Below are 12,769 nucleotides of genomic sequence, written 5' to 3'. Positions count from 1 at the left end.
CCTAATTGCTCGGCAGCAAAAAAAAAGGACAGACAGTCAAAGAGCAGCTGGTCAACATTGTGAGAAACTATTCGCCTCAGGGGTCGGTGTAGACCAAACACAGAGTGAAATAAGAGGGAAGATCATCAGACAGCTGATTTAACTTAACTAGTTTATAATGAAAGAACAATTATTGATTGTATAGTCAGAAACACAGTCCACTTTTGTTTGCATATGATCTGAAGATTTCTGTTTCTTGTAACATAAACGACCTATAATTTATTTGACCGTAAAAGCATGTACGTTAGCTAATGAGGGCGGAAAATTAAAAAACATGCTTCTTTCTTAGGCCCAAACACACAAGATACACATAAGAGGACTTGCAGCAAGCAATGTTATGAGAAAACCGTTTTTGATGCCTAAAGGAGTAGTTCACCAAAACATTTAAATTCACTCATTATCTACTCACCATAAGTGAGATAAGTGTTTGAGTCCACGACACACTTTTGGAGTCTCAGGGGTAAACTTTGTTGCAGCGGAATCTAATAAAATTAAAGTAAATTGTGACTCCAACAACAACAACAGAAAAAAACCCATCCAGTAAACACTTGAGGAGTCTCAGGGGTAAACAGCATTGCAATGGAATCCAATACAATTGAATGCAATATACTCCAGAGACTCCAGAAGTGTTCTGTGGACTCAAACAGTTCACCCTTTCCTCCATCGGGCATAGTGGTGAGCAGATAATGAGTGAATTTTCATTTTTCGGTGAACTATCCCTTTAATTCAACAGATTTCACATTATAAACAAAAAGACACTGCAGGACATGCAGTATTTATAAATACATATAAAGGATAATGTAGTGTTAAAGATTTGTCAAGCTTGTATTGTGGAGATTTATCAGAATAGAAACTCATGGAAAGAAATGTAAGCCCTGCTTTTTCCATCTGTTCCTCTTTTCTTTAAGTGTTTGGACTGAACTGATGATTTTCTCCTTCCCTCCTCCCTGAGCTGCGTACTGTGCACAGTGTACTTGTTGTAGTGACATATTCTGTATATCTGTCCAGAAAACGTTTGAGATTCACTTGAGGAAGTTTTCTGTACTATTATGCATCACATCCTACAGACTATTAAGTTTTTAATAATTCAAGAAACCTGTTGAGACATAATACAGATTCCTTTCTTAATTATTAATAAAAAAGATATATTGTTTCATTATTTTTTCAACAGTTGGTAACAAGCCTGAAAGTGCCTTTACTTTAATCAGGGTTAGATAAATCACTCATATTTATTATTACTTAGGAAATGATAAGGCATGGCATTTTTCTGCCACGGCCTCAATAAGTGTAGAGCAGGTAGGAGATGTTACACTACCTTTCTATCAGTCCATCACTAGTACAGCCAGTCCTCACGTCATGTGGGATAGAAAGTTGTTGTGATCCTATATGTCAGAAATCTTTCAAATGAACCTGTAACTGTTTTTACGCTGGCCCTGAGAACTCAAACCAATGCAACAGACGTAGACACACTGAAGTAAGAAAAAAGCTTGGTCAGTTTGACAACAGAAAAAACGTGCTACAAATACACATGAAAAAACAGACAAATGCGCTGCTAATACACACTGTGTGAGCTATTTTATGTAGCCAGCTAAGATCACAACCCAGTGCCCCCGTGACATTTGGGAAAACAATTAATTGTGGCCGTGAATTATTTTTTTATTATTTTACTGCCCGAAATGGGACCAGGAAGTGCTGCACAGTCTTCATCTACTGGTGCCAAATTAAGCTCTAAATGACTGCTGCAGGCCCTCCCAGCTCTCACTGGGTCAGAGGCTCGGTGCTCCCTGCACAGGTTCTGGATTGAAACTCATGATGTTCTGAGGGATGTCGTCCTAGACCTGAATCAGGGCATCAGTGTCACTACTTGGTGACGACCAATACACAATACATAATGTCCTGGACATTCTCAATCAGATTCAGGAGAATGTGAGGGCCAGTCAATGGCATCAATGCCTTCATCAATCGGGAACTGCCTACACACTCTGGCCCAATGAACCCAGGCATTTTATTTACCAGAAGGAACCAAGGGCCAACTGCAGCAGCATAAGGTTTCACACTTGCTCTGAGGATTTCATCCCAGTACCTGACAGCAATCCAATTTCGTTGGCTTTGACATATGGTCTGTGTGACCCTCCCAGGATATGCCTCCCCAGACTATCACTGACCCACTGCATAACCGGTTAAGCTGGATGATGTTACAGGCAGCATAACGTTCACCACAGCATCTCCAGGCTCCTTCACGTCTATCACAAATGCTCCGTGAGAACCTTCCCTTATCTGTAAATAAAATAGTGCGCCAGTGGCGGACCGTCCAGTTCTGGTGTTCTCAGGCGAATGCCAATCGAGCCGCAGTGTCATTTGTTGGGCTCTGGCATTGCTCCCCCTGTTCTTCCTCACACAAAGGAGCAGATACCGGTCCTGCTGCTGGGTTGTTGCCCTTCTATGGGTCTATCCAGCTCTTTAATGGCCAGTCTCCTGGTACCTCCTCCATGCTTTTGAGACTCTTGAGACTGTACTGGGACACACAGCAAACCTTCTTGTGACGGCACGCTATGATGTGCCATCCTGCAGGAGCTGGACTGTCTGTGTAACCTGAGTGGGCCTCAGGTGCTGCCTTATGCTATCAGTTGTAAGAATGTCACCAGCAAAATGCAAAACTCGAGAAAAGTCCCTCAGGAGGCTTAAGGAGAGAGAAATGATCCGTGGCAACCACCTGCAAAGCCGTTCTCTTTTTGGGGTTTGCCTTGCTGTTACCTCTCCAGTCCAACTGTTGTCCTTTTAAATTTGCACCAAAGCAGGTGAAATTGATTCACCTGACATCAGCAAAAGCGATCCCACATGATGGGCCACAATGAGTGAATCTAAACATGGCACATTGTGGTGGACTGAGCTATAGATAAGAAAAGTTTGAAGATGAAAAAGTGCACTTTCTGTCTTGTTTCAGGCCGACAGATTTTCCTCCTCTAGCCCTGTCCACTTTGTTGTCACATTTTATAGATGTGTTCTGTTAATGTTCATGTTGTTCTTGTACTGAGTTATTGTGTAGTGTCTCATCAGCCTTCCTCTGACCTTTTCTTTTGCATGGTTCAAAGCAGCATTTTAACACAGTCAGAGCAGCTGCCCTCAACTTCTTCCAGGTATTTGGAATCTGTGCAGATTCAAAGCAGATCCACAAGCCAGTGCATCTTATTACCAACCATGTATAAACAGCTTTGAAAAGAAAAATAACATGAATAGAGCCCAAATCCAGTCCTGACTATAAAATGCTGCAGTTTAAAGACCAGTGCACTTCAGTCCACCACCAAGTGCCGTGGCTGCCCACTGCTCATCCAAGTGTGTGTATGTCTGTGAGATTGTGTAAAATAAGACTGGTTTCACTGACTGACAGAAAAATACTGGGGATTTGATCACATTAGCTCCATCTTTGAATAGTTCTTCACTCTCCATCTTCTTGTCTTTCTGTCTCTTTCCTGTGTGTTGTTTGCTTTTGTCTTCTCTGTTCTGACTTTTTTTTATGTGTATGTGTGTCTCTTCATATGAACGTGTGTGTGCATTGGCGTGTGTTTGCACATGCTTGTGTTCTTGTGTGTGCCCCTGTATGTGCTTGTGCACATGTGTGTCTGCATGTGTGTCTTGCTGTGTGCATGTGTGTGTGCGTGTGTGTGCGTGCGCGTGTGTCTCTTCTCTCTGGCCAGGTGAGAAGGTCATGCAGGATGATGAGTTCACCTGTGACCTTTTCCGCTTCCTGCAGCTGCTCTGTGAAGGACACAACTCAGGTGTGTGAGCTCGTGTGTGTTGTTGTTAGTGACTTATTCAATCTAGGATTATGGCTGAGAAACTCAAGTTTTAGGTACTTTTACAAATACAAATATTATAAATTTGTCTTTTTGATGTGTCAAAAAACACCAATTACTCCACAATGTACTCAGAATATGACCCATTTGTGTTGATATAAGCTTTTCCTATGTGGGTTTTATTCATATTTTACCAGTGTTTATTTATTTGAACAATCCCAACATTGCCAGATTTTTGTGATATCCTGTTTCAGACTTCCAGAACTACTTAAGGACACAAACAGGGAACAATACGACTGTCAACATCATCATCTCCACTGTCGACTACCTCCTCAGAGTCCAGGTCAGTTCCTGCCATTCACTGCTGCTACTTCACTGAGCATGAATTTTACAAAACTGAACCTAAATAGATCAGTAAATCATACAGTCTGTTCTAAGAGCTCCTCCACAAAAGCTCCTAGTCATTAGGATTTACGTTTACCTGTGCACAGCCCGACAATCATGTTGTAGTACTTTAAAGCCACCGTATGTTATTATGAAGACAACTCTACAATAACAGATATCTATCAAGTCTGCAGATAATAATGGCCGCGATTATTAAAAATAAAATCCAGATCATTTAAAACGTTTATTAATAGACATTTAGTGAAATTGCTCTTCAGTCATTATGCTTGTTTCATGATTCTTTATATGTCACATGTCACTCCATGGCCCCATTCTACTGCCTATTGACTGTGTTTGCTACTCCTGATATTAATCTTCATCAGTTGATTATCTCTTGGTGATTCTGTCTCATTCTCTTCTTCCTTTCATTTCCTCCTCTGACCCCTTCTTTATCTCCCTCTCCTCCAGGAGTCAATCAGTGATTTCTACTGGTATTATTCCGGCAAAGATGTTATTGACGAGCAGGGCCAGAGGAATTTCTCAAAGGCCATAAATGTGGCCAAGCAGGTTTTCAATACGCTAACTGAGTACATCCAGGTAGGCATTACTATTGTCCTTTAATGTAGAACCTTATAACACCTTCTTTATATTACGCTTTAAAATGGCTTAAAGGAGACATCATATTCTTTTTCAGTTTGTTTTTCCTGTTGTGTGATCTATAGTTTTTTTGTGTGTAAAAATGCTGTCAATTCAAAAATCCCCAGTCATGAAAGACGTCATCGGTAGTCTGACGGATACTACTGCATCTGTGATGTCAGAACATTTGCATTAAGCACACCTAGCAGCTAATCTGACAAAAGGAGCCGTAGCAATGGACAGGAAAGTGATGTATTTTCATAACATTAGCGCATATAAATAAAAAAAACATAAAAATGTTCAAATATGAACCTAAATATGGGATTAATATCTTCTTTAAATGGTTGAAAGTGACAGCAGTGTTTACAGTAGGCACATTTTGTCAGCAGATCATTGTTTCAGCAGGTTTCATTCAGAGGTGGAGATATTCCTTATGTCTGAAAGAAGGTCTAATATGTGGGAAAATTTAAATTTAAAAAGCATCATTTCATTGATGTTCTACAATATTCTGTGTACTATTCTCACATATTTCAATCGAAACTCCTGCTGAGAAAAGTGGACATCAGTGCATTAGCTGTGGTTGTGACTCTTTACTTGTGATGTTGAAGGGTCCGTGCACCGGCAACCAGCAGAGTTTGGCCCATAGCCGTTTGTGGGATGCTGTGGTTGGTTTTCTCCACGTCTTCGCTCATATGCAGATGAAACTGTCTCAGGTGAGCTAAGAACAAGTGTGTGGGGAGTATATGGATGAAAGTGGTCTCCTCTGTCATGTCTCCAATATTATAGATTATATTATCTGAAGACAGCAAGTACTTCAAATACTTTTGAAGAAATTCCTGACTGAAATGCTTCTAGTGGACGCCAGCAGAGATACTGGCTCTTGTGAAGCAGCAGTGTCAGGATCTTGAAGTTCTTCACCCATATCGGGAATAGTTGCGCTTCATTTTTGTTTTGCTTTTTGGGAAAGTGGAGACACATCTTCCATCTTTATATACAATCAATTATGTGGACAACCCATCAACTGGGAGTATTGTTCAGCTCCTGTAACCTCTCTCATTATATCATCATTTGTGAATTAGAGCCATTGCACTTCACAGTTTAGATATGAAAAACATTCTTCATGAATTAATGGTACCCTGATTTTATTGTCGTCACAGTTCCAAGAAAATCAATGAATCCATCAACTTGTATCTGTACAGCCTATATTCACAACAAGAACAAGGGAAAAACTACAACAAAAAAACCTTTTAGCAGGGAAGAAAAACTCAGAGAGCCAAAAATGTGATAGTTGTTGCTGGAATGGTTAAAGTCTGAGTATCTTTTCTTCAGGACTCCAGTCAGATTGAGTTACTAAAGGAACTGATGGACTTGCAGAAAGACATGGTGGTCATGCTACTGTCTATGCTGGAGGGTAAGTTTATGTTCATGAGCATTAAATTGTGCTTCTTCAGATACAAAGGGGTTAAAGCACAATTTTACTGAAATGTGTTGAATTAATCTAAATAGTTAGCAGTGTTTGCTCAGTGCAATCCAAATTATCAACAGTGTATCCCAGTCCTTAACGTTGCTCTAGCCCCAAACAGGCTTTGGAGAAATTGTTTTGATATATTGAAATTGAGGAAGAGGTTTTATTTATGTGAGGATTTATACAGCTGAAGATGTGAGGGTGTAACAATTTAAGACTAATGCATGGCCTAAAATGAGATAAAAATGAACAAATAAATAAATAAATAAATAAATAGAAAAATGTAAAAAATACAGAACATAATAAAATTCTGCAATAACAGTTAAACAGTAGTTGGGATAAAAAAGACATAGTGAGAATAAGTAAATGATGATAAAAGAGAGTGAACTGAATAAAACTGTCTCAAAGACCATTCTTAATCAAAAGCAAGACTAAAGAGGTAGCTCTTAACTTTATGTTTAAAAATGTCAACACTTCTGGCTGCTCTCATATCCTCTGGCAGACTGTTCCAGCGGCTCGGAGCATAAAAAACTAAAATCTGACTCACCAAACGTTTTAGTCTGGAACAACTAAGAGATTTGTGCCAGAGGACATGAGGGGGTGAACTGGTTCATACGTTGTCAGCATGCTAGTCATATATGCAGTGTAAGATCATGAAGTGCTTTACAAAAACAAGTAAAAGAACCTTAAAATCAGTGGATGGTTCAAATGTGGCATGTTGTGAGGATCCAGTTGATTTCATGTTAAACGTGTTTCTGTATTTTGTCAGGTAATGTCGTGAATGGGACTATTGGGAAGCAGATGGTGGACATGCTGGTAGAGTCCTCCAACAATGTGGAGATGATCCTCAAGTTCTTTGACATGTTCCTGAAACTGAAAGATCTGACCTCCTCGGATGCTTTCAAGGAGTACGACCCTGACGGAAAAGGCGAGGCTCTCCGAAACATTTTCTTTCTTCACATTCGTCGTAGAAGAGCTTTCTGAGTCGATCATTGGAATGTAAAAAGATTTACAGACATGGGAGAGTCAGGATTAGGATTAGGGTTAAGATCAGGGGGCTGCAGAGACAGGCGGGACGTCCCAAAGGAGGAGGCAGGTGGAAACAGTCAAGAGATTAAATAGTGAACCTCAAATTTACTGACAGGCAGGTTAACAGGAAAACAGGTGAGCACCTGAACCAGAGCGAAACAAGAGGGAACAGTGAGCAAAGTCCAGAAAGTCATGAGAAGAACAGAGGAACATATTTAGAAATGACAGCAGAGGGCAGGTAGATAAATGCTGCCTTCATATCTGCACTTGTGGGCTCATGGTTATGATATGACACATAGATCCAATAGATCCCTCTCCCCTAAAACTTACACACTGAACCTTTAACTTAAGGCATAATGACATTGTAGACGTTGTTGACAATAACAGGTCAGGTGACATAGGGGCTAACAGCAGGTCTGGAGGACACAACAAGAGAGCCCAGAGACAAATTGTGACAAGAGTTGACGTACAAACTATTTTCCAGGTGTCATCTCCAAGAGGGACTTCCACAAGGCCATGGAGAGCCACAAACACTACACCCAGTCTGAGACAGAGTTCCTGCTCTCCTGTGCTGAGACTGATGAGAACGAACTCTTGGACTATGAAGAATTTGTAGAGCGCTTTCATGAGCCAGCCAAGGTAAATGACTGGATGTTTTCAGATATTTAAGAAGTCTACAAAAGGTCTTATGTCAAATCCAAATGTAAGCCCCTCAGAATGATTAGAATCTGTTAATAAATTCTATTTTTAGAGAATTGTTTCGCCATGTCATAAGGGGTTTAGTAGGGGCTGCCTTTCCATTTGTTGGGCTGGATAATAAATAGAGTAGAACACGTCATTTGGTAGAATTCTCACTGTGTGCGGCTCATCCAGATCAGTCAAGGCATTCATTCATCCTTTTGTTTTATTGCTTCGGAGGAGTTTTAAAGTGACCCTGCTTTGTTAGTTAGGTTGAGGTGAGATTACTCTCAGCACAAGAAAAAGCTAAAACCACACACTACATTTTCTGCACTTGATTTCATGCCGTCTAAACTTTTCATTCGAATCACATCTCAATTCTTGGAAACTGTCACACTATTTCCTGCACTGTGTCTGAAAGTAATTTAAACTACAAAAGGCTTTCTGATTGGTCGTCTGTTTCACTTGTGGCTGTCACTAGTCATGTGATTACAGACACCCTAACTCATCCATCCTATGATAAATAAAGTGTCTGTTCTGTTATCATAGGATGGAGTTTGATAGGTCTCAAACTTATGCATTGCCTTTAATTACTCTAAACTGTGATTTAAAAGGACATAGGCTTCAACGTGGCGGTTTTGCTGACCAACCTGTCGGAGCACATGCCTCATGACACCCGGCTGCAGACCTTCTTGGAGCTGGCAGAGAGCGTCCTCAACTACTTCCAACCCTACCTGGGCCGGATCGAGATCATGGGCAGCGCCAAGCGCATCGAGCGGGTCTACTTTGAGATCAGCGAGTCCAGTCGAACACAGTGGGAGAAACCTCAGGTAAAGATCTGGAGGTTTTTTGTCACTTCAAACAGACAACAGTTGATTAGTTAAGAGTCTCCATTGGTGACAACAGATTTCCTCGCAGCTGTTTTCACGTACTTACCCTCTGCCCAGGTTAAAGAATCCAAGCGTCAGTTCATCTTTGATGTGGTGAACGAGGGAGGGGAGAAGGAGAAGATGGAGCTGTTTGTGAATTTCTGTGAAGACACCATCTTTGAGATGCAGCTGGCCGCTCAGATGTCTGACGCCGGTGAGCGATCAGCGGTGAAAGAGGAGAGTGAGCGGGAGAAACCGGATGAGGAGAATGCTGAGATGGGCTTCTTCTCTGTTACCACTGTGTACATGGCTCTGTTAGCTCTGCGATACAACGTCATACTGCTGATAAAGGTGAGAGTCTGCTGCGCCGCAACGGACACTGGCAGTCAAGGGAAGAATTTAGCATTTTGGGAATATCTTTATTTTCTTTTTTCGTCAAAGGGCGAAAGAATATTAGTAGTCATCTGTGTATTATCTGGTCAGAGACACAACATCAAGGACATTTTCTTTGGGCACTGTCCAAACTGCATAATATAATAATACTTCCATACACATCTGCTGACAATGACGACATATTGCACAAACCTTTTATAATAAATATTGCCAAAGAGGTGAAATATTGCATATCCCTTATGGCCAGCGTCTCCATTACAAATTGTTTTCGAGGAAGATTCTCTGTGGTTGGTTCAGTGCACATAGAGGTGTACCAAGGATCCACAGCGTTGTGTTTTGATTTCTGCCTGTTGAAGGAAGCATGGTTGTTGATGTTCCATTCAAACATGTTCTGTTTTCAGGTGCTGTCCATGAAGAGCCTGAAGAAGCAGATGAAGAAGATAAAAAACATGACGGTCAAGGACATGGTGACCACCCTGGTGTCCTTGTATTGGTCAGTGTTGCTGGGCCTTCTCCATGTGGCGTTCAGTGTGGCCCGAGGATTTTGCAGAATCTTCTATAACACCTTCATGGGTGGCAATCTGGTAGAAGGGGCCAAGACCATAAAGGTACATAATTCTATGAGCAGAGTCATTCGACATATTGAGTACACAAAGAGCTTTTCCTAAACTGCCTTTATCCCCAGGTGTCAGAGCTGCTGGCCAACATGCCTGACCCCACCCAGGACGAGGTGCGGGGTGAAGGGGAGGACCGAGAGAAGAGACCCTCTGACCGCAGCTCCCCGAAAGAGGACCTAGCTGATCTGGCAGTCAACACCAGTGAGAGCGAGCTGCTGTCAGACATTTTTGGTCTGGACTTAAGAAGGGAAGGGGGCCAATACAAGATCACCCCCCACAACCCCAACGCCAGTCTTACTGAACTGCTCAACTCCCCGGTTCCCTCTGCAAACCCACCAACCCCACCCACCGCACCTCCGCCGGAGCTCAGACGGAGGCATCATGTAAGAAGAAAGAACTTAAATATTAAAACATTCAACTTTTCTTTCTTTTCCATTTTACAAACATACACAGTCCAGGATCAAGCATCAGAGTGACACTGACGCACAGTCACAGTGACTAAATCCACAACAATCAAATGCAAAGTATTTTTAATTAATAGTTAAACTTGTTCAAAATGAATCCACCTAAAATGAACTGCTTGAAAGTGGCTTGATCAGATGACTGACAGTGACAGTAAGTCGAACCAGATGGGGATCTATTTGCAGATATTGAATATAAAATAATCCTTGTGATGTTTTCATGTGTGTTTTATCTGAATTGTACGGCCGCCATGTTTTTTACATTATTCCAAACTGGACAAACTAAACATCTTTTGAGTTTTTATGAAAACTGAAGCTACCACAGGTTCTTTTTCATGTTTGGAAGGAGAGGGTGAGGTGAGGGGCATTTAGCTGCAATATGCAATCTCACTAAATTCTACACACTGAAACATTAAGAAGAGAAGAAGGGTCTATAAGCCATGAAGCTAAAATCCACTCACCCACAAAGTGACTTGTTTGTCTTGTGGTGTTTTCTGTTTCAGTCGAAGGGCTCTTCCTCAGAGGAGAAGGAAGCAACACCGGAGACTGAATGTGAACCTGATAAAACATCAGCGTATGTACAAATGTTTTGGAATCTGATAGTACCAAATCAGTGTGTAGACCTTAAAGTACAGATAAATACAACATTTGCTGAAGTTTATCAATTATTGTTTTATTTGTTGTATTTATTAAAATGTGTTCATGTGAATATGTGTGGGAATATATGAGTAAAGGTGCAGTGGAGCAGTATTGTTAGCTGTGTTGTGCTGTGACTTCAGGCCTGCACACGTAGAGGAGCAGGAGAAGCAACAGAAGAATGAGAAGATGAAGCCAAAAGTGAGAAGACATCACACGTCAAGGTCTGATGAGCCAGATCTGCAGGAGTCTGCGTTCTTGAAGAAGATCATAGCCTACCAGAGGAAACTGCTGGTACACCATGCTCTTTTTCTTCCTCTGTCCTTTTCCACTGCAGTGCACTCGGTGTACTCAGTATTTTCCATTCTAACTTTGACTTGAAGCATTTAACCAAATGCTGGTTACATACGGCATCAACAGTGAAAGGGAAAAGGAGAGCTATGATGTTAATGCATGACATTTACATTTGAACCCAAATACTATATTAGGAGCTGGAAGTGTAACAGTAACAGTACATTGCTCCTTCTTTAACTGAGAACCATATTAGTAGCTTCTCTTTCTGTCTCCCTGCAGAACTACTTTGCCCGGAACTTCTACAACATGAGGATGTTGGCTCTCTTTGTTGCCTTTGCAATCAACTTTATCCTCTTATTCTATAAGGTAACGGTATACAGACCTTTTGGTAAGAATTGGAAACGTGTGTTCTTCCCCAACTCTTCAGTGCACATTCAGAATACATGAAGTCTTTTGTAATTTCATGGTTAAACTTCATGAGAAATGGTAAGTTAAAGCCACTGTGCACTGTGCTCAGCAGCAAACAGCAGGCAGACACAGTCAGAGAGAGGCTGGGGGACATAGTGGTGTATTTAGCTGCTGAAGATTGAGACATTTCCCTTAAGAGGGGGTGGAGACCAAACATAGAGCTAAAACTGAAGGAATACTGGACATAGATCTGTTGGGTGACATGTTGGATATGGAAATGTAATATATAACCTTGTCACATGGGTGTGCAATGCATTGTGATACACAAAACATACAAAATAAAACAACAAAATCTGGACAAACCTTTAAAGAAGTAACCAAGTCTAAAAGCTTGGAACGTTCAGGGTTTTTACAAAGGTTGCACAACTACAGCATTGCACATGTGTTATCTATATCAAACCCTGCCAACATGTTGACTGTCATGTTTTATCTTCTTTCGCACTTAACTTGACTACTAATACATTCTCCTCACTACCAGGTGTCCACATCTTCATCTGTGGTTGAGGAAAGAGAAGTAATGTACACCAAGAGCCAACCAGACAGTAGCGTTCAGTGGAATCCACTGGGTGGAGAAGCAGTGGAGGTGAAGGAGGAGGTGGTGGATGCGACTGGGGAGCCCCGAAAGCCTGTCACGGTCCGATTTGTCCTGGAGGAGAGCAGCGGATACATGGAGCCCATGTTACGGATCCTGGCCGTCCTGCACACCGTCATCTCTTTCTTCTGTATCATTGGATACTACTGTCTGAAGGCAGGATATTTATTATTTCTACATAGAAGGGATATTCTAGAAATATTAAAGTCTGTTTCAAGCATTCATAATTTGTGTGTGATGTAGGTGCCACTGGTGATCTTTAAGCGAGAGAAGGAAGTGGCCAGGAAGCTGGAATTTGACGGCCTTTATATCACGGAACAACCGTCTGAAGACGACATCAAGGGGCAGTGGGACAGACTGGTCATCAACACACAGTGAGTACAGCCTCTCTGAGAGTGTTTGTGCTTGAGTTAA

The 12,769-nt window shown here is 41.5% G+C and overlaps 1 protein-coding gene across 16 annotated transcripts in view; it reads left to right on the top strand.

The window, feature by feature from the left end:
- The window catches only part of ryr2a (ryanodine receptor 2a (cardiac)), a 153,422-nt gene that overhangs the window by 127,856 nt on the left and 12,797 nt on the right, over window positions 1–12,769 (top strand). For all 16 annotated transcript variants that reach the window (XM_069517248.1, XM_069517237.1, XM_069517247.1 and 13 more), the window contains 16 exons: window positions 3,735–3,815; window positions 4,088–4,176; window positions 4,686–4,814; window positions 5,462–5,566; window positions 6,183–6,264; window positions 7,088–7,246; window positions 7,832–7,986; window positions 8,640–8,855; window positions 8,973–9,245; window positions 9,689–9,895; window positions 9,973–10,287; window positions 10,869–10,939; window positions 11,145–11,295; window positions 11,575–11,661; window positions 12,242–12,511; window positions 12,599–12,729. In XM_069517248.1, the coding sequence (XP_069373349.1) occupies window positions 3,735–3,815; window positions 4,088–4,176; window positions 4,686–4,814; window positions 5,462–5,566; window positions 6,183–6,264; window positions 7,088–7,246; window positions 7,832–7,986; window positions 8,640–8,855; window positions 8,973–9,245; window positions 9,689–9,895; window positions 9,973–10,287; window positions 10,869–10,939; window positions 11,145–11,295; window positions 11,575–11,661; window positions 12,242–12,511; window positions 12,599–12,729 (2,521 nt within the window). The remainder of the gene's footprint in view (window positions 1–3,734; window positions 3,816–4,087; window positions 4,177–4,685; window positions 4,815–5,461; window positions 5,567–6,182; window positions 6,265–7,087; window positions 7,247–7,831; window positions 7,987–8,639; window positions 8,856–8,972; window positions 9,246–9,688; window positions 9,896–9,972; window positions 10,288–10,868; window positions 10,940–11,144; window positions 11,296–11,574; window positions 11,662–12,241; window positions 12,512–12,598; window positions 12,730–12,769) is intronic.

Source organism: Paralichthys olivaceus, chromosome 21 (genome assembly GCF_024713975.1).
Source record: "Paralichthys olivaceus isolate ysfri-2021 chromosome 21, ASM2471397v2, whole genome shotgun sequence".
Classification (NCBI taxonomy): Eukaryota; Metazoa; Chordata; class Actinopteri; order Pleuronectiformes; family Paralichthyidae; genus Paralichthys; species Paralichthys olivaceus.
Note: the sequence above shows the minus strand (reverse complement) of the source record. Positions and strands in the feature narration are given on the sequence as shown.